A 25,666-nucleotide genomic window follows, 5' to 3' on the forward strand; every position below is an offset into this window, starting at 1 on the left:
AAAACCTTTTTGTCTGTCTATCGACTGTATATGTAGGCTTGATCTTCTTCAGTGGTCTACATTAAAGCTGGTGCAATTGAATCCCAAACATGCAATAAACACAAACCCAAGCCCACAAAGATACAGTCTCTCTATCAGTGTTTATGACATGCCCTAATTTACCCAGCTATCTGAGTGGCAGTCCCACAAATTTACTTTGCGGTTTCCTGAGGTAATGATTTCTGGCAAATTTGCCAACTCCTCCCTGTCATGGATCTCTTATGATGCAGTTTAATTTGACTTGACCCTAGAAAACCAACAGAATTACTGAAACATGTTCTGTTGATGCCACACAATTTATCTGGGCTTTCCAGCCATGGTTGTCTGGTACTTGCGTTTGCCAAATTTCCACGATGCAAGCAAACTGTCATAAATAAATCTGGTGGAAAGGAAAGCTGTTAACCTAAACTCACGACAAAAACATACAAAGCTCATAAAATGTTCATACAATGCTTTGCATACACATATTTACTGCTGCCTCGGCACGGTGCCATGCTTTGTCATTTTGCCTTCATCCTATGATCTAGTTTCGGGGAGCGTTTATTGCTCTTTGTTCTCCTAACTGTTGTTATTGAAGAAAGATTCAATAAGATGTTTGATTTCGATCCATAATTTGAATTTTATTCATTTCACCACATTTTAATTATCCGCCTGAAAGCTGCTGCTTGTATTTGGTATCCAGCTCAAATCTTAATCTGGGGTAACCTGGGGCGAACCATTTAAGAATACGAAATTAAGCAGGGCCGCACATCTGTAGCATGTAGCAGTACGGGAAGATATCGATCCTTTAAAAATTCATGAGCTCTTGCTGAGCTCTTGACTTCTATCGCTTTAAATTGGACGCCAGACAAATGCACTTTCCTCCTTTATGCTTGAACTTTGGGTTCTCCTGAATGTTTTATTTGATCTTATACTATCAATCTCCTATCACAGAGGTTTCGATGTGTAAAGGTGAACATCAGGAACAATTTTCTATCTGTCTGTCTGTCTCTCTGTCTATCTATCTTTGTATTTATCTATCTATCAGAAACAAACAAGTCCATTTCTCACAAATGTAATGACAGCGAGTTTCAATTGGAGCATGACTCAAGTGTTTACAAGCTGTAGCTGTTCTACTTTGTTACCTGTCAGTACATTAATAAGAGAGAAGCTGAGAGCTGATTTCATAAACTTGAGTTGTTTAATAATAGGTGTGGATTCATTTATACGCCCCTTTGGGTGTCATAGCGCCACCTTGTGGACATGGAATAACATTTCAACATGCTTTGTTCATCTCATTGCATTATATTCACCCATTCACCCATAAGGTCTTCTTTGGTTTTGATTCAAATACATGGCAAGGAGTCTATGGTAATCCTAAATAAAATGAATACATAAATACTTACATCTTAATAATAAGATTTATTGAACCATCACAATAAACTGCTGCTGATAATCAAAAGCAGAATTTTATAGATCTTAAACACACAAACATCTAGATATTCAATCCTAATATGTGTTCAACAAAAAGTACCACAATAAACTAACTAGCAAATAGCAAATCATGGTTCCTATCAGTTATTAAAACCTCATGGTTGATATAAAAAGACACAAGCTCTTTCAACAATGCTGTGTTCCTGTTGCTCTGTTAAATAATAGGGATTGAGGTTTTGGGTTCGACTCCCTTTTGCCACACATAGCCTACTTATAAAGTATACACCGAATGCATTCAATGCAAGACCCCTTTGAAAAAAAAGCGTCTTCCAAATGCATAAATATACAGTAAATGTATTACGTCCTGCCAAACTATAACATCCATCACCGTAGCAAAAAAAATACTAAAGGGGATCTATACACATGAAAAATAACACTCGACACCTTTAAAAGTCAAGCAGTGAGCTATCAAAACAGCGTGAGTCACTCAACTGTGTTCCTTACAAACAGATCTGACCCATCAGCTCTGAAATTGCACACAACCGAGCTTTGCAATATGGCCGAATAAGTCCGTTGTTTGCACAACCTGAGTGATTATTCCAACGTCCGACCGGGTTTAGACCGGTTTTCTCCAAACCCAAACATCTGCCAGTGAACTTTGAAAGTTGGCATTGAACTTAAGAGTGATTGGTTAAACTTTCATTGTATCTCTCTTAGAGGTGCTTTTAAGCAAAGTGCTTTGAAAATGAATGAATGCCAGGAGTGTCTGCAATGCAGAGCTTTTAATTGATGGCGTGGCATCTGAACAAAGCAAGCGTGGAAGGCTGGGCCGCAGCGGCTGTGCTGCAGGATGGTGTACAGATCCGTTTAGGTGTTAACAACAATGAGGTTCAATGATGCATTTACTGTACACCAATGCCTCCAAGGGAAGTGCTATACTGTATCGCCAAAGTGCATGCTGCATGGCCAAATCTTTTCATCTCCAATAATATTGTGGACCTTACAATGATGGAACACTTGCAATTTAGCCAGTGTGAGCCTTGGGCTTTTCGTGTTGCAATCCCAGCTGAGTCGCTATCAATATCCTGCTTGCTTTCAGAATGGGCTTTTATGGATGGGCCCCGCGTATGAGATAAGAATAACTAGCCTGTGGCCATGAGAAAGGGATAAAAATAGATACTTTCACCTTATTAAACTCTCATTACAACGCAATTAACTAAACTACTGTGGAATTGGACCGCAAGCAGCACAACTGAGACTTCTTTACAACAGCATTCCTACACCACCGATGGTTACTTCAAACTAAGGGTTGCCAGATCTGTGCAACAGTCCAATAGCCTATCAAAACTAGCCCAAAGAACGTGAATGACCCCGCCTCAGATACCAAATACCAAAACTCAAAATCGCAGATGACATACCTAAAATACATATTAGACACTGTAAAAAAACCCTGTAAAAAACAGAACATTTCTTGCAGCTCTGGTATCATAAATATAACGTAAAGAATCATTTTTCTAGTAAAATTATGTTTTCCACGTTAGTAAATCTGAAAATGTGCAGTGTTTTTCTGTAATTTGACGAGTTTTGACGGTGAAAAAATCTGTAAAAAATAAAATAAAATTACAAAGAATTACATCTGTAGAATTACGGGTTTAGTTGTATAGTAACTGTTATTCATTCACACAATTTCTCAAAAACCACTGTATAGTAATAATCTTAAACACACTCTTTTTTTTCATAAATAACTTCAGTTTACCTTAAAAATTACCTCTGATAAACAAAACATAACCACCTTTAATTCCTTTTAAGGAATAAAAAACAACCCGCAGCAACAGTTGTGGCCCAACCTGAAACTTGTATATTTTGTAAAACCTGGCAACCGTCTCTAATGTACCTGTCCAATAAAAGGCTAAAGCTTAAAAAGTGGGCAGTCTATGCAGAATAAACTAGTCAATATTTAAGAAAGTTAGCAAGAATAAATATAATGTAATCTCGTGGAATGCCTTAAAATGTGAAAAATACTAAAAGTATGAAAAAAACTGAACTACAGTATATTTACTTTTAGGCACAGTCTGCTTTTAAATACAATTCTAGTGTGCTCTCTCATACATTTTCCAGCCCATCTATGGCTCTGTTATTGCTGAGTATGGTGAGCATCCAGATGGCCGGTTAGAGCTGACACTACTAAATTATGATTGGGTTTGGCATAGCATAACAGGGGTATGATGCACTCATAACATCCATAAAACCTCTCTCCCAGGAGCACAATGACAGGTCCCATTAGGCCTATTTTTGTTGTCTTTTTGCCACAATCCTCTTCCCCAAAAGCATCTGAATCAGGGCCTGACCTATCCTCCCATTACGATCATTTAGTGCTGCTCGCTTTTGCTCTTCAGACAGACCGTCTTTAAGTATTAATGACCTCATCAGCGGTTCTTTTAAATTATCCATTAAAATGCAGTTTTGGCCAATCCTTTACTGCTGGGTCTGCTTGCTCTCACCACCAGCTACACATCTTGCTATCTGAGGAGAAACAGACTCTCAGATCTATTAGAGACGAGCTCTTCTTTGAGTTGTCAGGTTGGGTGGCTGAGCTGAAGGATTATTTCCCAATGAAGCGGCCCGACGGTGCGCTATGACAGGTTAGTAATGCTAGCTTCAGCTATTATGAAACGTTGATCTGATAACACAGTATTGGTGTGCAGATTGCTATATGTTACATATATTTGTACGAGTAACAAAGTTGCTATGTTTAATTTTTAAGTACAATCAAATTGTCTTTACAAGTAATTTCAATTCAATTAAAATTTTGCCCTGTGGTGAGTTGATGAAATAGTAAGTCATTTGTTTTAATGTGTTGGAATAATGTAAAATCATGATGAATTAAATTTCATGAATACATTGAAATGATGTGTAAAGCCAATGTAAGTGTACTTTAAAAAATCCTGTAAAATGCATCCTCAAAAACGCCATTCTGTGTTTTGCTTGTATAGACAAGTTGATACATCACATTCATTATTTCACAAAATGGAGTGTTTTTTCACTTTCTAGAAATGTTAATGGCTCATTTCTTTTTCCATTTTTTAATGATCTAAAGATGAAAAATATTACTGTTACTTTTATTTTTTATTTCAGAGATCACAGTCGAAGATGATGTAACACACTTATATGCATAAGTAGAAAATCAAAAAGCTGTAGAAAACAATACAATTTATACTGTTTTGTGGGCAGTTACCTACATCACCTATTGTAAAATCAAAAATGAATACACTCTAAAAACAGTTGTGTTAAAAACAACAGATTTTGTATTCAGGACAAAACACAAAACTGAACACATCTCTGGTGTTATTTCTGGGACAACATATTTTGTTTTAATTTTAACTCAATCTTGTGTTGCCCATTGAATGTATTTTTATACAAAATAAACACATAATGTGCCAAAATGACACATAAATCATAACGCCAACAATGTATTAACAAACACAGAGTGTAAAAAGGTGTAGTCACTTTCACTAACAGTGGTTAGAATTGTTTTCTGCAATTACTGATTTTTGATGAAAAACCCATCTTAAAGGTCCATTGACAGAAATGCACTATAATATACATCACTATATCTTCAGAGGTGTATAAAGACCTTACATATAAATTTTTGTTTTTATTACCTTTGAATGAGCTATTTCTATCTACATACAGCGTGGGTCTCTTTGCATGGAATGTGCCATGTTGTTTCTACAGTAGCCCTAAACGGACAAATTGCTCTACAGAGGGTATTTCGTAAATATCTCATCTCCTTCACCAGAGAAGCAGAAATGTGATGACATGTTTGTCCTGTGTCAGCCGCAATAGAGCACAAAAGGGAGGGGGAGCGGTGAAGTGAGCCATTGCTTGCAATTCACTACCTCACCACTAGATGCCACTAAAATCTCCATATTTCTTGTTTAACAATTTTCACTGTTAAGTAACATCATAGTAACTGTAAACTAGAAATCAACACACACTGTCTAGCTTAATATTCCATATAGCAGGCTTAAACTGTACATATTTCACAGTAAATGCTTTTCCCATAAAAATTCCCATCATTTTTCAGGAGTTATCCAGCATTGAATTTTAGCCTTGACATACAGACAGCAGCTGAGTGAGCCATCTGTAAAAACACAACGCTTTCCTCTCACCTCGCACTCCAGATTGAGATCTAGATAGTGTATTCAGAGCCTTGGCAAAGTCTTGTCTCATTTCAGGGAACCTGAAGCAGACTTGAGAGGCTATTCAGAGAGGCGGCATTTAGATGTAAATCAAGCTGATATAAAACCCTGCTATTGTGAGATAAGGAGGTCACAGATGTCATCGCAGACTCTTTTATGTGATAGCTGTTCAGAACCGACAAGCTTGAATTGAACCCTGAGGTAACACAGAACCGCACTAACCAGGGCAGAATGTGCCGTCGTCAACCTTCTCCAACCGCACGCACACACACGCAAAAACACCCGTGATGCGCATCACAATACCAGTCATTTTTCCTCCTCATTGCACCCGGTTTCATCAGACCTGCGTGTTTCATCTCAACCTGCGAGAGGGTTGACTGCCTGCGACAGCAATGCAGATGTGTGGGTGAGAAATGCGAGGCTTCTACTGTGTACATAGGCGTAGAGATGCGAGAACGGCTTTATGCCCGTAGGTCTTCTGATGAAACAAAATAAACAAGGGTAAAATGCCACAGAGCTTTGTTCTGTCTATCATGTGAGTTTGTGGTGGGATTTGTTTGTTGGACCAATGGAATCCTGCGGTTAGGTGGATGGACATTCTTTGTATCCATTATTTATACTTTACATTATTGTTGTTTAGTCACTAACATTCCTCAAAATAACTTCTTTTGTGTTCTGCAAAAGAAAGGCATACCGGTATGAAATAACAAGACGGTGACTTAATGATGACAGAGTTTTCAATTTGGGGTGAACTACTTCTTTAAGCATATCTGTTTCAAGAGAACAGACAAAAATAATATTGACATACAGATGTGAAAATAATTTAGAGACTATTCCAAATTTAAATGTATTCCGCATTTTTTTATATATTGTGGCCATTCATTCCAGTCCAGTGTCTGTTGAATTTCAACTAAATCAAACCTCAGGAGTGACAAAGTCATACAACAGCAGTATGAAAGAATGACATCATGAGAAGACATAAGAAAACTGTGATAAAGATTCAGGTTATGACATTAAAATGATTTTTTTTAACTTTACTCTAAAATACTCTTAAATACTCCTATAATAAATACTCTTAAATACTCCTATAATAAATACTCCTAAATACTTCTATAATAAAATACTCTTAAATACTCCTATAATAAATACTCTTAAATACTCCTATAATAAATACTCCTAAATACTTCTATAATAAAATACTCCTAAATACTCCTATAATAAAATACTCCTAAATACTTTAAAAAAAAATATTTTGCTGTTGTATTGCTTAAAAGTAAATATGTACTTGTTTTCTCTACTGTATTTGAGGTCTAAATAATACAGACCATTTTTTCTGATATTTTGACCTGTTTCTCCAGTTTTTATTTTCTGCAATAAATGCGACCAAAAATAATACTTTTATTTGAAATTTACCTAAACACATAACTAGTAAAACCAGAAAAACTACAATTTTTATTTTTTCTGCAGCCGTATAATGCATTCATCTGCATCCAATTTGTTGTATAATAAAATAGTCACCCTTTTCTATTTCTACATACTATGGTTCTGACTAACAATAGCAAGTAGAAAATCATAGTTTTAGATATTTATAGCTTTTCTTACGTTCCAAGCCCCTTGAATACATCCCATCACAACTTTTTGTTTCCACAAAAACCAGAGAAACACAAAACAGACATCTCCACTCTTTCAAATTTCATAGGTTTGCTATCAAGAAAAGCTTATATTCCTAATATCTCAGACTTGAAAGGTAGAGCTAAAAGAATAAACCGCAATTTGCTCTTTAAAGGTCAACTTTTTAAATGTTCCATTTGCACGGTTTACGCAAAAGGCTTCACTAGATTTGCATGAATATTTAACAAGCCATGGTAAACAGCCTAACCCGAGTTTGACTCCATTTTTATCCATTTATACTTGAATCTCGCAAAGAAATTTCCATTAAATCAGATATTCATGCTTTCAAAGAACAACATGCAATCTTTTATTACATTAACAGAGGATGGTGTCAAAAAGACTGAAATACACTTCCGAAGTGTGTTTATGTGTGTTGCCTGCCACGCACGTCAACGCGTCAGCAGCGCAGCCTCTCTTCAGGGTAACACCCCTTGCCTAAAAAGGCAAACCAAAATGCCATTGCTGCTGGGGACGCTAAGAATAAACCACACAGTCAGAGATAAGGTTACCTTGAAACCCAGCCTCCCCTCTGCTCGATGTCTCCTGACCCACACACATCATGGGCTGCTAACAAACATAAGGACAACTTAGGATTTGATTTGCTCTTTGGACTAGCCTAGCCTTCCCTCTAGGCCCCATTCGGAAGCGTAGACATTCCTTTTCGGCCACTTTAAGCGACAGGTGGCAGATTTTTCGCTTCTTTGTAGGGGGCCGTGAAACAAACGTGGGTTTTGTCGGAACTAACAGGAAAAATACAGAGAAACAGCGTGGTGCTTTTCGGCTGGAAAGTATTCCGGAGCAGGGAATTGACTCTTGAGCTTGTGTTTTCTGCTTATTAGCGCATGAGAGATGGAAGGTACTGTACTTCATTCTCAAGTCACATTTCTAACTGTATTTACGTAAGTCACATAAATGTTACCGTATATGTACTAAGGAAAAGTACTAATATAACCACAGAGATGGTCCTAAAACAGCAACCATCTGCTTTGAAGGGGAATTTCATGCTTGAAAGCTGCTAAAAATACACCAGATCATCTGGCTCTATGGGTATTGCCACTGCTTTAAAACAGGCCTGTAACGTTAGCACAACTTTTTAAGGGTTTTAACATAGAGTTATCAGCAGACCATGATTCATTCAAGACAAAAGAAGTAAATGTTCTCAAAACACTGTAAAGATTTTTTAAAGTTCAATCAAATTTATTCACAAGTCATTTCAACTTAGTATTTTGAGTTTTGGCAACTCAGGTAAAAAGTGCACTAGGTTCACTTTATTAAAGCACACTTCCATAATGAACTTAAAGTGCCCCTTTGTCACATATTCATTTGGCTTTTAATATACTAAAAATAAATATTTTTGTACTTCTTTTCATGGTGTACACAATACACAGTACACAATATTAAGTACATAATTAGTGTGTGAAAATAAGAGCACTATTTGTGTTAGGGTGCACTTTTTTCACATGGGTAGTAATAAAGTAAATTACTTTAACTTAAAAAAACTTAAAAAAAGAAATTACTTATTCAAATTATTATGAAGATATAATGAAAAAAATGTCCACTGTATATATTAACAAATTATTGCTATTTGTTTATATTTGTATTGTATGGTCATTGAAGTGAAGTATATCATCAAAATTAGTATATCTAAACAAATATAGTATCTAAATATCTATTATCCATAATAATATCTATAATTTACTTTGTGTGTGGTTACTAAACTACACTGTAAAAAATTAATCATGGGTCTTGTAAATTCCATTAAAAAAATTAATGTGATGATTAAAAATAGTGTGTATATTTCATTAATGAAACTGTGGTTTAGTGTTTTATAAATAATATTGAGGAGATTTCACTAATAAAACCAAGATATTATTTTCTCTTTTTAATTTAAGGAAATGTCCTCAATTTTGTAACTTGTTTTGAGGAACAAAATAAAGCTGAAATAAGATACATATTTATTTTAAGAGAACTTGTTCAATTACTTATTTATTTGGACACCTTTTGAAATTGAACGGCATAGCAGGTTGAGGAGCCCAGTGTCAAGTGTTTTGAAGTAGGCTACCATCCTAACATCAAAACTACTGATACAATATCAATAGTTTGTTCTTTTCAGTTATTGTGTTTAGTCCTGAAAAGGTTTATAATTGTATTTCTGTGTTGTCCCACACTTAATTCAAAGTCTTGTTTTTTAATCTGGATACACCATGGAAGTTCAAGATGTTCAGTTGGATGTTTATTTATATATTTATTAAGAAATGTGACCCAGGTTTGTTTATTTAGTCAGAAGACACACGCGGATCCCTAGTGCGAAACAAACAAGTGTGTGAAAGCAGAGTGGCGCATCATGAACCGTTCTCTCCCGTTTCATACCGCACGCGTAGGCAGCGCGTGTTCGCGGAGCAGAACAGCAGTGCAGCGATCATTTTGGCGCAGAGTTTTGCTGCGCTGCTAACGCTCAATTAAAGCGACATTGTGTTTTTAACAGTCGCCATGAGTTTCAAAAACACTATTGCCAGGAGTTATTTTGGCCAAAACCACAATGGCACATTTAAAGGGATTACAATACAAGTAGGCCTATGTTTAAAGCTTTCCTGTAGCTCAGTGGTAAGAGCATTGCGTGGAGAGCGCAAGGTTGTGTGTTCGATCCCGATGGTTTCCAAATACCCAGAATGTATCATCTTAGATTTTATGCTTATATTGCAAATGAAGGAGGTGGAAACGATCGTATTAAGCTGTCATTGTATTTTCTGAAACCCACTGTCATAATTATATTCTGAAAAAAAAACAGATACAATTACATAGACATCGTGTAATATGTTTATATTGTGTATGTGTCAGAGAAAAGCGATCGCATGACAAGTCAGTCACTCTATGGTGAGTTAACTCTTAAGTGACTTCGTATCCTTCAAATCACGATGGGTTTTAATTTATAACTTGTCCTACACAGATCTAAAAGAGCATCGAACAGGCATATATAACAAATCACCTCTGGTATCGAACCCACAGCCTTGCCTTGCTAACGCAATGCTCATACCACTGAGCCACAGAAAACTAAATCTTAACTAAATCTTTGGTGTTTCAATTCTCACGAAAACTTTACCCTAACCCCAACCTTACTCTTACCATCTAAACTACCTATGATTGTTAAATTGACGAAAAACACGTTTGGGTGATGACATCATACTCGAAACACCAAGGATTTAGCGAGAGCCCACCGGGCTAATAAACAGCGGATCCATCACCCATGGAAGTAAGCTATACAGTAGGTGGCGGTACTAAGGACTGAACGGTACTGAGGACATTAAACAAGACAAGATGAAGAAGATGTAAATTGCATGTGAGCAGTGGCGTTTTGTCAGAGCGGTGGATAATCACATAAAGAGGTAAGCCATATTTAGGTTTATATGCTTATAATTGTACAAAAACGTTAAAATTGTGACATCTTTATATTTAAGAGGTGTGTCCACCTCTTCAAGCTAGGTTGTACAATTTCTAATATGTAACTTTTTTTGTTTACAGATCTTTGTGAGGCTCCTTGTTGCAGCATCTCTGTTAGCATTTATGCAGGCTTCTTATATTGTCAGTTTAAATAACCTGCATTTAGGACTTTGACAATGTAGCATGAAATCATGGTGTGGAAGTGCAAAGTTTGCCAGTTGACATCATCTTCAAAGGGAGCTCTTTTGGGGCACTACAGACTAAAACATTGACCATTTACACATAGCCATACTATACCTTGCATGCCCACATTACAACTGTCCATGCTTTTTCAAAACAGACGGTGCTCTTCACACACATTTGACTATATCATTTAATTGAGGACACTTTGGAACCAGAGGCAGTGTTTTCCTTTAACTGTAACATTTGTAATACACAATATTCTTCTGAAAATGACTATTTTCAACATTTGTGTAAACAACTCAGAGGTCACGAAACTGTAGAATGTGTATTTTATGGGTGTGATTTTAAGACAAACTTTTATGGGACTTTTTGTGATGCACAAAAGCAGAAAACACAATCCTCATTCTCCTAATGATTTCAAGGCTGATGTGATGAGCAAGACCAGGCAGCATTCAGTTGCTGTTGATCCACACTGTGAGGATTCAGAAAGCGCTGGAGAAAGTGATGATCAGGTTCCAGATGACGAGATTCCTAACCTGTTGCAAACAGTTCTGAATAAATTAGCCTGAATAAATTGATGACTTGATAGTACATTTTATTTTCAAGTCATTTTCATCAATACAAATGAGGAAATTTTACTTGTGAGACAAATAAATAAAGCACATTGCTTAAATGATAGAAAGTCATTATGTGCCGTTGATTGAAAAGTTAGGGGAATTTAAGTACATTTTTTTCTGAGACAACTCAAATAAATAAAGCAGATTCCTTAAATGAAATAAAGTCATCATGTGTCGTTTATTGAAAAGTTAAGGGTATTTTACTAATTTTTTTTGTGAGACAACTTAAATAAATAAAGCACATTGCTTAAATGATATAAAGTCATCATGTGCCGTTTATTGAAAAGTTAAGGGAATTTTACTACATTTTTTTGTGACACAACTTAAATAAATGAAGCACATTGCTTAAATTATAGAAAGTCATCATGTGCCGTTTATTGAAAAGTTAAGCGAATTTTACTACATTTTTTTGTGACACAACTTAAATAAATGAAGCACATTGCTTAAATTATAGAAAGTCATCATGTGCCGTTTATTGAAAAGTTAAGGGAATTTTAGTAAAAAAATTTGTGAGACAACTTAAATAAATAAAGTACATTGCTTAAATGATACAAAGTCATCATTTGCCGTTGATTGAATAGTCAAGAGAATTTTACTTTATTTATTAAGGTAAATTCCACAAAAAGAAAAAAAAGAAAAAACTACTAAAAAAAAATAAGTGTAATAATGTTACCTAAATTTTTTTAAGTAAATAGCATGTTTTAATTTTTACAGTGTACACAAACGCCTTTATAAAATTCCCATACTTCTTGAAAGTGATCTGTGCCTTGAGATAAAGTTTCAAACAGGCCATTCACTGACGTCAAGGAGCTGCAGAAACGAGTCCCAGTCTTGCGTGAAATGGCTTAATGTTGCAAAGACTTAAAATCAAATTTGATATTCTGATTAAAACGTGAAACGTCTCTCCGAGAGGCCTGAATAAATCATATTTAAAGTGACACTTGAGGGATAGCAGTGTTTAAAGCTCGCCGCTGTGTTTCCTGCTGACTCAAGTCTCTCAACAGCTCTCACTTACTAACCCGGGATTAGTTGCCATGGATATCTACACGAGAATCCGAGGACAGCCGTGTATTAAAATGAGCAACGAGAAAGGCCGCTTTCTGTGCCAACCCGTGTCGGTGTTTTGTTTACGATACGTGAGGGTTGAAGTGTGTATTTACACGGCGGAACGATATTTACCGAGGCTTTTGCGTACATTATCCTCCATCTCAGTCATCTGTACGATCACAAACTAAAGCTTGCAGTCAATTCGCCGAGACGAAGTTATCATACAGCCAAATTCCCTCATCCGAGAGGTATTTTAATTCTATTTAGGTCAGATGAAGCCACATCTAGAGCGTCTTGAGTCAGCATTCGGATAGAACCCCTGATCCCACATTTGACAACATAGTCCGGTTTGAAGAGTTATAACAGGTGGTCTTAGTTGACACTTTCAGTGTGTCTGGATCAAACCCCCCCTCGCTCTCACACACACACACACACACACAGCAACAGACCAACAAAAACCATCGGCTCGGATTCACACTGAATCATGCTCGAATGAATTTCTGAGACTGTAAACACAATCACAATGGCTTACTGAAGAATCAATCAATTACAATGACAATCCATCGATGCTGGCACAAATCGATACGGGGGGTTCTAGGTAGCATGCGGCGTATGTTAGGAATCAGAGCAGCCGAGTTACTGCAGGAATTTATATTCATTTACAAAAGAGGCCTTTAAAAGCCAATAGATGACAGAAAGCTTTTCTTCTGTCGCCTTGGAGATGTTTTGATGATGAAACATGGCCATTGTGCACAGATGTGTGCCCTCCCTACTGATGAGGCAATGCATTTAGAAACACAAAATGCTACCATCCATCTGCTATATATGTCACAGCACAAACCATGAGACCACATAAATGTGTGAGCGTGTGCAACTGTCCTCATGTTATGGCTATGTTAACTTAAATTGTATACATGCATGTATGTAACATTTCTAACCTGTTTTACAGTCCGGTCCTCCACCACCACGACAACCATAGTTGAGAGCAAGAACGATGTGAGCTCTCAGTCCGGACGCACGTCCAAGCGCACCATGACCGATGACCTCTACAGTACGTTCAGCTCTCCCATGTCCTGGATCCTGGTGCTGGCTCTCGTCCTGACCTGGTCGGCCGTGGCCGTCATCATGTTTGACCTGTTGGATGCCAACGGCCTTGAAGGTAGGTTCAGATCTCTCATCTTTCTCTACCGCATTTGCTTGCGTCATCCTTCAAGTTGTTTTGTCAGGTTAAAAAGATTGCTGGACGCAGCAGATTATTATGCATGTGTAAGGGGTTTATTACGAAACATCCACCTAACCTCTCGGCTTGGGCTTGGATGGGGCACAATTGGACACTTGGAAAAGAATTTAGTCTCCGGGATGTGATAAAGCTCAGAGCTCGTTTTCTTGCCGCCGGTTTATCAGCAGCGCCAGAGGGCGAATGCCTGTGGGTTTTTAAGGAGGGTGGGGGGTGCGGAGGTGCTTATTGACCGGACCCTGATAGCATTGACACTGACGAGGAGAGATAGGGTGTCCTGTTGGCCGGCTGCTATCAGCCAGCGTGGCATTCACTTGGAGTCAATAGTAATCAAAAGGAAGGAAAGCTAAAGTGGTCCAGCAATGCCTGACTGTCTTTCTGGACACTGTATTACTTTGTGTCGCCACCAGATAATATATTTTGGACTGATTTGATCATGTTTGATGCTTTTGTAAAGATGTGCTGAATTGCTGGATATGGAATTATATGTATTGTGTTTCATTGTGATTCAGTAGTTTCATAATGACAATTTTAAGCTGTTACGAAAATTGTCTTGATTTAGATTTTATCACTGTCATTAAAGGGTAAGACCACCCAAAAAGAAATATTCTGTCTGCTTTTTATTCACCCTCATGTTGTTTCAAACGTGAATGGCTTTCTTATTCCTTGAATCATTAGGCATTGTTTCTGAAGTAAATACAATGGAAGTGAATGGTGACTGAGGTCGTCAGTCACGATCATTCTGCGTAACATCTTTTTTGTTTCACAGGAGAAAGAAAGTCATACATATTTAGTTCAACAGTAAAAAAAAAAAAGATTTAAAACGAAAGTGAATGATGGCACAATTTTCATTTTTGGGTGGTATGTCCCTTTAAATGCTCACATCACATCTCATTCACACTTCATTCCATCCAAAGCTCTAGAAAGCACACAGCTTAACCCATTTTTGAAGGTATTTCAAAAAGGATCACTGATTTTCATTTCATGTAGTTTGCAACACAATCACACCTCCCCGAATGAGGGGTCACATTTACTTATTTCTAATAAATTTCCCCTCCTTTTTTCACCCTGTCCATCATCATCTGTCATCCTGTTGCCATCCAATAAAAAGCCCATACATTATACTGTGACGACCCCTGTTTACCACCTGGTAAAGACTCTCTGCCTGCAGTTCAGTGCTAATGCCCGAGTGTGCGTGCGTGTGTGCGTGTGTGTTTGTGTGTTTTGTTGCATGTCAACCGGGAGCACCTGTCACTCATCCGAATCTGCCGTTTGCCCATGTAAATGTACTGATCCATCTCGTCTGTCTGTCATGAATGCGACGTCCCTTCGTCTAGACTGTCATGCATTTCATTCAGTGTGACGCTACACCTTTGACTTCATCATGGCGACAAAGTGAATTACAGAATAAATTCACTTTGAAAGCAGATTGCATATTGCGTTATGGTTATAAAAAGAAATTGCTGATCGGGTTTAACACTTATTTCAAACACTTCCATAAAAAGTCCAGTTTTCTCTGGAGTGCTTTGAAAAAGACAAGGATAAATCAATGTATGTCTTTAAATCAGGTCAGAAGTCATTGTGACAAAGATGCTGTGTCACCTGAATGAGAGTTTTTGTCTTTTATAAATTGCTGTTCATATATGGAAATTTAACATAATTGGTTTGCAAATTAACTTTTTGCAGTTGCAAGTGCTGCTGAAACGTAAAACCAATTTTTTCTTCATTTGAGCTAATCAATGAATTTGTTTAAACTGAGACACATTGGGGTCCAAAAATCATAAAAACTGAAATTTTATATCTACTGTGGGCCCGGAAATAAACACGTTTGAATGCTTAAATTGTAAACTTAAAACAAAAATTAAAACATTGTAAAAAATAATAAGAAATGCTGACACCATAGCTACTGAAATGCTGAGTCCACGCTCAAATTCACATTATCGTTAACACAAAAAGCTCTGAAGTTGATAATGCATTTGTTCTACATAAGAAAAATGCAAAACAAAAGCATTATTAGACACTGTGAATGTATCTGCTTTTAATCTGCAGTATGGGCTTGGATACATCTACAGCAAAGAGCTACACAAATACAAGCATCATCCAAATGCTTGTGGCACAGATTTCACCATCAGAACTGAAATAACCCGTTTTGCAAGACAAATGAACAACTACATATTTAAGATTCTAAATTTCTCAAAGCAAACATACATCAATTTCTCCGTTTTGTTTTGAGAGAATGAAATCTGCTTGAAACAATCACTTCATTTGTGCCGGCATGACCGCAAGAAGCACTGTGCCAACTGCTCCCTTCCACCCTGTGAATTTCAACATCCGCGTGTTACCGTCTACTTTGCGATATTGCTTTCAATCAGCCTCCAATTATTCCCTTCAATCAATTAATTTAATGCTAACATCGATAACTTTGCTTTGAAAGCACTGTAGCGTGTCTTCATTCATTAACTGTGTGGTATTGTACGGCAGTTCCTCTTTGCCATGCAGAATGATTTGATTCTTTTCAATTTTATAAATGCATTGAGCAAAACAATGATATTTTACCTGTAGAATATTAATGCCGTATTCTATGTTACAGATTTCTCGCATTCTTTTCAGGAGAAGGAATGTGTACTTTAATTTCCCTCTCGATGCGCAGCTAAGCATTGATTGGCACCGGGAGAAATGGCCTCGTAGGCTACGTGATGCTGATTCATGGGGAGGAAGCTGGTGCTTTGGCCCGTCTTAACACAGCCTTGCATTTACAGAGTCTTTGCCATTTGCCTTCAGGTGGTCTATAGATAACATGAGGAAACCAAAATATATGCAGAAGTTAAAATGACAGAAAATAAAAAATGATGCAACATGTGATAAAAATCAACACTGTATGTGTGAACACACATTTGCCAGGGCTTTTCAACACTGGTCCTTGAGGGACAATGTCTAACCAACTGCTGCAACACGTGGAGATGGCAACAATAACAATAAATAAGCTAATTGTTGATATAGACCATTTCGGAAAATGTGAACAACGGTCCAATGCTTTCCTGAAGAACTTCCTGTTTCAGTTTTTAACACGATTTACACAAATGTACAAAATACAACCAACAGACTATTCATAACAAAATCAAAATGTTAAATGAATATCTTTAAGGTTTCATTATTTATGTAATGAAATAAAACCGGAAGTGCCTCTTGACCAGTATTTACATCCTGCAAAGTGGTCTACACAGCAAAACTTAAAGGGCGTATATACATTTATTTAAACGGCATTGCTTAGAATATGTAAAAATTTTCAGTTAAGAACGTGGTAAAACCTTACAAGCTCTCATTCATTGCATCATTACATTACCTAACAGGAACTAACAATGAGCAACATATTTTTTTCTGTTGGTTCACAGAAATATACTTTTTTATTCATGTAAGCTTATTGTCCATAACTAATCTTAACAGATACAAAGTCTGATTTTTAAATATTCATAAGAAATGTAGAAATGAACATGTACTAAGTTTAATAATTATTGTGGAAGATTATTGTTAGTTCCTGTTAACTATATGTTTAACTGTTAACAAATATTATTGTATAGTTAAGTGTTTCCCAGTGTTGCAGACTTTGGCAAATGTGATTTAAATAATAATTAGGTCTTGCAATAAATTTGCAATTCTATTGGAGGCCATATCACACAAAAAAATGCACCAAAATGTAGAATTTGGTCAATTCTGAGCTCGAGAGCCTGAAGGGCATTGCTGAATTTCCATAGAGTAGGTGAAAAAGGTAATCAAACAAATGTCACTGAATTCATCAGTACTTCATTAGCATCTCTATGTAAAGGAGAAGTCAAAATGACATTCTGTGGTTTGAATCTGGATGCAACAGGGAGCAGACGTGAAAAAAGGAGTTCTTCATATTCCACCGAACCAGTTAATGCTTTCAAACAAAACAGTGGCCTATTACATTCACAATGAATATGAATCCTGTCTCTTATGCCTGTTGTATTTCTCTAAGTACAATGTTTTATCTGCTGTTTCTCTCACACTCTACCAAATGTATTTCTTGTTTTCACTCTAAAATGTATGAATATGTTTCTCTTCACACCTTCACTGTGACATTGTGTAATACGTGTGATTTATTTTTAATGGTGGCTAAATGAGTCTGCTAATCCCCTGCTCTGAGCATGCTCACTTTGGAACATTCAATCTGACGGAGTATTTGTACTGCTACCCTACACCTCTGCCTCTGTGTCTCTCATCCTAACAGGGCCACAGCCACATCGTGTCAGGAAAACATTAAAGGATGCAGGCGGCCTTAGAGGCAAGCCATTTTATGTTATCATAACGGTTGTCTTTTGAGATTTGTCATTATGTAGTGGTTTTGGTAGCCAAGTTTACAGAATAGGGGTCTTGTAAGGGTTACACTTTCCTTGAAGCATGTATGTATAATGACTTATAAAGAGTTGTTAAACGGTAAAATGCATTATAATTCTTCATAATGTGTGCTGTAATGCATTACTGTATATGTAGTTGTAGAGAATTATAACCGATTTAAAATGTGTAGTGTAACAATGAATTGATAAGTGTTATAATGTATCAACTGTAATAACAATTATTTATAAGACATTACAATGCATTAAAAGGAGCATCACAATGCTTTAAAACTACTTTAATGATGCATTATACATACACGCTTCAAGAAAGTGTTACCAAAACATTAATACATTTATACAGCAACACTATTTAACTTATTCATATATTTAGATCAATTATTTGTAATCATGAACGGCATCTTCAATCGTCTTTTCAATGTCAAAGGGGATGTTTTGTAGATCCTTAGAGGTGTGAAATGTTGCTATATTTGCTATCCATCCATCAATCCATCCATCGAATACATTTTCTAATATATGTTCATAAGCCTCCATTAACACTTGCTTTTGAAACATACCGATTCGAGTAGCTGGCCACTAGAATATTTAATAGCAAAACTGTTGATAATTTATTCTAGAGGAGTAGTGAACATTAGGGTACTTAGAGGCTGTAATGGAGGTCTTGGCAGTTTGGAGTCTGTGCAGGATGTCACGTCACCTTTGCATAATGACTTCTGGTGAAATGGCTTTGATGTGGGTCATGCTGTTCATCTGATGCCAACCGCAGGTAGACGTAAAACATAATAAATATTATATTTAATGAACAGTGGAAAGATGAAAATGTACTGACATGACATAAAACTGTAGCTTCGTATGCTTGGCCAGTTGTCTGTTGTTGCTTGTCTGCTTGTCAGGATGTTTGTGAAATCCCGATGTTATTTGAAGAATCAGTTTCTCGCATTTTTGAAGATGTCATTCATGGTTACAAAACATTTATAATCTGGATTATATGACAAACTACATGGTCAAATGTAGGTGGATACCCATATTCTGAATAAAAGTGTTGCGGCTTTCAGCTGCAAACACTACTAGCAGGTGCATGCAACATTGACTTTGCTGTTTTAATGATAATACCACTGTGCACGAAAAGAGATATCCATAAAGAAATGATTAACTCATGTAGAACATGTTCACAAAGCCCAGATAAAAGCCAGATTGAAGGCGTTTGGGATGGATGGGAACGGTGGCTGTGAAACAGACCACATGCGCTTGTGTTTGAATGGGAGCAGACCTCCTAAAACGCAAGTTGTCTGCAAAGAATAATTTTCGAAAACATTATTTTGTTTTTCAGTATGAATATCTAAACATCCTTAAAGCAAAAATATTCTCGCAGAAAAAAAATTGAGCAATGTTTTTCGATTTTATGATCATCATTCCTTTAGGAAATCATTTATTCCTGCTTTTAAGTGAAGCCAACACAAATTTCTTAGACTTAAAAGCAAAAACAACTTGCCAATGGGAAATAAAAACAAGCTCATAATAAAGTCCTCACATGATTCGATTTAACTTTATGAATATTCTGAAGGTGTTTAGCACTTCAAAACAAAACGAATGATATAAAATGTATAGTTTTGTGGAAAGTGTTACAACAGCAAAGGAAAGACAAACTCTCTATTCGACTCTATGGCTTTGAAATAAACTTTTAACACATAAGAAAAAAGAATGCAGGTGTCCGCATACTTTTGCCCATGTAGTGTGTTTTCAAAGCTGTTAAATTGAAACAGAGATTTTGACGCTGTTTGGTGGAGCATTGATGGTAGACTTGGGTCTATAAATAATGTGAATTTGTGTTGACCATATGAAATGTGTATTAAGATGCCCTGTGAAAAACATGCTCTTAGGGGGTATCAGCCATGATCACATGAAGCCGGTGAGCGACGCCATGGAGGACTCTACTGATTGGATAACCTCAATCTTGACTTTTGTGACTAATTTAGTAGCACCAGAACCTGAGGAGCATGAAGGTATATCAATTTCTCATGACCTTCATACCACAACAGCATTATTAGCACAGAACTTACTGTAACATCACCATTTAAAACCACAAACTAACCTACAGCGGTTTGATCTGACAAGCCACGTGTGCTTATAGGTCTTATGAGAACTTTGAGCTGGATTTGACCACTACCACACCCTGAAATGAACTGGTTAAATGAAGGATTGAAAAATATCCTTAATAATATTGAATATTTCAAAAGTATAGTCTTTGGTATTTACCTAAACATAAAGTTTTGTTAAGGGATTCACATATGCCACAATTTATAGTATCTTATGAACCCAATTTCAATAGATAAAGTGTGTAAACTTTTGACAGGCAGTGTACACTTGACATCATTTGTGTTTCAAATCAGAAATATTAAAGAATGGGTCATTATTTTACAGCATTACTTCATACAGAGGAGTTTTGAGAATGGAGAACAAGGGATTTCTGCCTGGAACTGTCAACCATTACACAGTGTGCCACGTGTGTGTGATTCTACAAAATTACAATAAAAAAGAAACAAACAATGTACAACATGAATCTCTGTCATCTCTCTCATATTGTTGGTTTTACCACTGTTATATATACTATCAAGTGTTCTTAACGGATTCACATTTCATACACAGCAACACTTACGTTTATACTTTTATAATTTACTCATCCTTATTTTAACATGCAGCTAAAATCGCTACACTTTTATGATCATTTAGTAGATGCTTTTATCCAGTGAGATTTACAATGAAAGTGTACATTTTCAAAAGAAAATAACAAAAAGAGTAAATCACTACTAAAGCACAAGAAAGCTAGAATTTTTCTATACTCTCCATTTATATATCAAGATTATGAGTTATAAAGGTTACAAAGAGGTGAGCATACGTCTGTTGAATAAAGATTATTATGAATCCAGCTTTTCTGGTGAATAGAGCAAATTATTTCTACCATTTAAGGACATGTGACAAATCTTACCATTAAAAGTAAAAAAAAAAAATGTTTACAATTCCAACAACCATCTAAGTGTTATTCAATACATCTAAAGAATTGAAAATGAAGAGGAGTGAATCTGAATAAACAGAGGGCTGCTTCAGGTTAGAAAAACCTAAGGCATCTCTACCCTCTTTAATTTTGTAGGCTAAAGGCTCATTGTGGTCTCATTGAGGACGGCTCGTATGGCCCTCCCTTTAACCACAAATTCACTTAGTGAGGTCATGAGAAATGTTTATATATATTAAATTAGTTTATTTTTAGCTGGACTTTCTTGCCCTTGAAACTTCAGGAATTAAGTCACAGATCGCTTCAAATCTAACTGCTTTCATGTGCTACAAGAATGTGCCCCACAAGTTTACCATTAACAGATTTACAATGAAAAATTAATACAATAAGCCCCATTAAGGGAACAACTGTAATAATTATAAAAACAACTATTAAAAAATGTATTAATTGCATAACAGCTTAATTGGATTGTAGTTATTAGTATGATATTAGCATTGTATTAAGGTTATGAAACAAATTATTTTATCTGCTCCAAACAAAAGATATATATGTATTTAAATATACTGTATCTGTGTTTGTCAGAATTTATTTTACTAGTTAAACTTTTTTAATTAACTAATTTTTGATCATCAACTCAAAAAAACTAGATGAAACAAACATATATGAACAAATATGAAAACACAAGAATCTATAACCATATCATCTTTATATAGATATAATATATCATATTAAAAAAATATGAATATGTGGAGAAATCAGAAAATCAGAAATTATTTATAAATCATTAACGTGCGAACTAAATTATATTTATAGTTCAAGTCAAGTCAAGTCAGGTTTATTTATAAAGCACATTTAAACATAGCACAACAACAATTATAGCATAGAACCAATATACATATGCATTCTTAAGACTGCATACAGAAAACACTGATAAATAAAAACTAAAATGGAAGCAATAAAACCATTTTACACAGGACAACTCAATTTACACAAGAATTAAAATCCACGGAGAACAAGTTGGTTTTAAACAACGGTAGGGTGGGAGCAGCTCTAACGTGCGGTGGTAAAGCGTTCCAGAGTTATATATAATACAGAAAAATAATACAGTATAATGTATAATACAGTATATTGTGGACAAGGGTGCTGCGGAGCTCATTGATTACTACCTTTTAAAAGGGTCTACATTTTTAGGACCGGTATTTGGGGCAGTCTGATAATAGATAAAAAGTTAAATTTGTAACATTCAAACTTTTTATTTCATATAAAAAAACTATAATATACTTAAAAATATACTATAAAAAGTTGCAATGTTACAAATTGAAACCCCCAAATATCCATACAGGCCTATGAGGCTATAAAGAGAAAGTTTAGACCCTTTTAAAAGGTAGTGACAGAGGAACTCGATTCCACCCTTGTCTAAAATACTGTAAGTCACTTTGGATAAAAGCATCAAGTAAATGACTTTAATAAATAATCACTTAAGTGAAGATACAACACAGATTATATATGTAAAGAAGACAAGTGTATAATTTTATAAAGAACTGTCAGGTGAGCAAACAAAGCCGTCATTGTTAAAGATGTCACTTTGTGTGCAATATAAGATATCTTTTTTTAATCCTTACTCAAACCTCTAAAGATAAAGACAGATTAAAAAAGCAATTAATGTAATGAATTTAATTTCAGGTTAATTATCAATGACCACAGATCTCTACTCAAATTTGAAAGAGGCCCCATTAATGTTTAAGACTTTGTAAAGAAATTCTACATGTGATTTAGGATATTTGTATTTGTTTGTTGTAGTATAAACACAAAAGTGTTTTTTGAGGGGCACAATATCTTATTATGTAATATCTAAATAATATGTATCAAAATGTGCATTAATAGATGAAAATCACATCGAATTTTCACTTACTTTGTTATGTAAATTTGAAAAAAAAGTCAGCCTCCTGTATAGGATCACAACACATGCACGCACACACACAACATTTCTGAAGTGAAACATTTCTAGAGAGTCAGGGACGGAATGAAATGCTCATAACAGTGACATTGCCAAGATTGTTGAACCAATAACACGCTTGGCTAAACTTCCTCATAAGTCACCTTGAGGTGCTTAAAGTAAATTCATTGAATTGACTGCCACAGCGCATCAATTTATATAACATTTACCAATAGCATCTTATATGAATATCATCTCAGCTATTTACAAGTGGTCATTGCCTCTTATAGCCTGTTATAAAACAAATACATTACATTCAAGTCTTCACAATTTAGTTCATTAAAACTAAACATCCTAAACTTTTGACCGGAAGTGTGCACACACACATGCACATACCCACACACTTTAATCTTATTAATTCACCAACTTATGTCCAATATTATTTAATGGCGCATTCAGGTTTTTTTATAAAACGTGTTCATCATAAAGGGATGGTTCACGCAACAATTTAAATTATTTCATTATTTATTTTCCCTTAAAAATATTTTTGTGTTCTGCAAGGTTTTGAATGACATAAGGAGCAATAAATGAATGAATTTTTTTGGGGTGAACTATCACTTTCGCCTTGTCAGTGTTTGGGTTTTATGTGTAAACAAAGAGGCTAAAAGATACTTTATACTCAGTCATTGGGTACGATGATACTGCACATATAGAGAGGCTTCAACATTACAAAGACACATGATAAACCACAAATTCATAGAAATTATTGTTGAAAATATTCATAAAAAATCCTTAACTTCCTGCAGAAACCCATTAATGTGTTCTATTCATCGGAGAACCAACTGGATTTACTTATAGAGATCACTGTGGAGAAAAACAGGCTTGTCAGATCAAATCGCTCATCAGACAAACAAGATGATTAATTCATCAATTTACTGTAATTGTGCATGTGTAAATGCTTCACCAGGAACACAGGTGGCCACACACTAAAGACTTCTGTTATTTGCAGACAAATTAAATGTGTGAGCATGAGAGAGAGACTGCATGTACACACTGTGTGTGTATAGTGTGTGTGTGTGTGTGATGATGTTGCCTTGCTTTTATCAAAGAATATCTCAGATGCAAAGTGCTGTGGATAAGAGACGGGCGTTTCTCTCTCTCTGATCCACATTTATCATTTATTCGACCCTCATTAATGTTTCATAGGATCTATTTTGTAGGTTCTTTTCTAACACTGTCCAATGTATTCCTTCCTCCCGCACCCATTTAGTTGAACTTCATTCGGTGAGGAAAAAAGGTTAGTATCAAACTCTGTGCTCCTTTATTTCAACAGTGTGTACATCAGATGTGAATACAATACCTGTTCTCTTCACTGAATATACGAAGAAACGTTTGCCACCCATGTTATGTTGCTAGAGTATTTACAACATTACGTTGACTGTGTCACGTCAACATAAGACAGAATAGCATTCAGCAAAGTTGTACTCAGTTCACCCAAAAATAAAAAATCTGTCAACATGTCTCAGAGAAAGTTATTTGGAAGGATGCATGTAACCAAACAGTTCTAGACCTAGTTTGCTAGTTTGCTTTACATTCTTCAAAATATCTTCTGTGTACAACAGAACAATACATTTATAAAGCAATTTTTCCTATGGTAGTCAATGGTGTCCAAGAACCGTTTGGTTGAAAGCATTCTCCCAAAAATATTTTCTGTGTTCATCAAAACAGATTTGGAACAACTTGAGGGTGAGTAAATGAAGACGCAAGCTATAATTTTTGGGTGAACTGTTCCCTATCTAAAAGTTATGACTTAAAGGCGGGGTAATCGATTTCCGAATTACGTTTTAGACAACTGATTGGGGCTGAGTAGCAAAACAACCTTGTAGCCAATCAGCAGTAAGGTGCACAGTTCACAGGACGGACATTAGCCGAGCGCTGACGAAAGCGAAAGATGGGGGTAGTGGTGTGTTTGTTTTTGGTGATTTGATTAACAACGGCTATGAGAAATTGGACACCCTGCCTTTAACTAAACAGAACAAATTAGTTTAACTAATACCCTACTTGAGCTTCATCTCACACAATTCCTTGTGATTGTTTGAAGCAGCACTTATTCTCCAGTTAAACTGAACAACGCACCATGTCAAGTGGTATTTGGCACAAATAATGATATTCATACAGACATTTAGAAAGTTGATATATTACAGCTGCACTAAATAAATATGCAAATCTCCTCACTAAACGTTTCTCACATTAGGTCTGCGAGACCTTCAAACGTTAACTGATGAAGCATTAGAGAAAAAATATTGTAAAAGCAGCTGTTAGTGCCCTTGGAAATGATGGGCGGTGGAATAATTTGCCCGACAGTAAAAAACTGTTTTTGCAAAAGTGTCACTGAATTTGATATTCAATATTAATAGCTCAAAAACTAATTACAGTAAAGACGTTTCAACAGTGTAAAAAAACGATTTATCTGTATTTGCAAATGAACTGTTCAAATATA

General features: G+C 35.9%; 1 protein-coding gene across 1 annotated transcript; it reads left to right on the forward strand.

Annotated features, from left to right (window-relative positions):
* The first annotated feature begins 7,840 nt into the window (after positions 1–7,840).
* LOC130434082 (triadin-like) lies at positions 7,841–20,774 on the forward strand. The gene is made up of 6 exons (XM_056763978.1): positions 7,841–8,181; positions 13,560–13,769; positions 14,959–14,997; positions 18,097–18,150; positions 20,101–20,223; positions 20,642–20,774. The coding sequence occupies exons 1-6, from the start codon at positions 8,175–8,177 to the stop codon at positions 20,665–20,667; spliced, it is 459 nt and encodes a 152-aa protein (XP_056619956.1). The 5' UTR covers positions 7,841–8,174; the 3' UTR covers positions 20,668–20,774.
* The last annotated feature ends 4,892 nt before the right edge of the window (positions 20,775–25,666 follow it).

The sequence above is a fragment of the Triplophysa dalaica genome, chromosome 13 (genome assembly GCF_015846415.1).
Source record: "Triplophysa dalaica isolate WHDGS20190420 chromosome 13, ASM1584641v1, whole genome shotgun sequence".
Classification (NCBI taxonomy): Eukaryota; Metazoa; Chordata; class Actinopteri; order Cypriniformes; family Nemacheilidae; genus Triplophysa; species Triplophysa dalaica.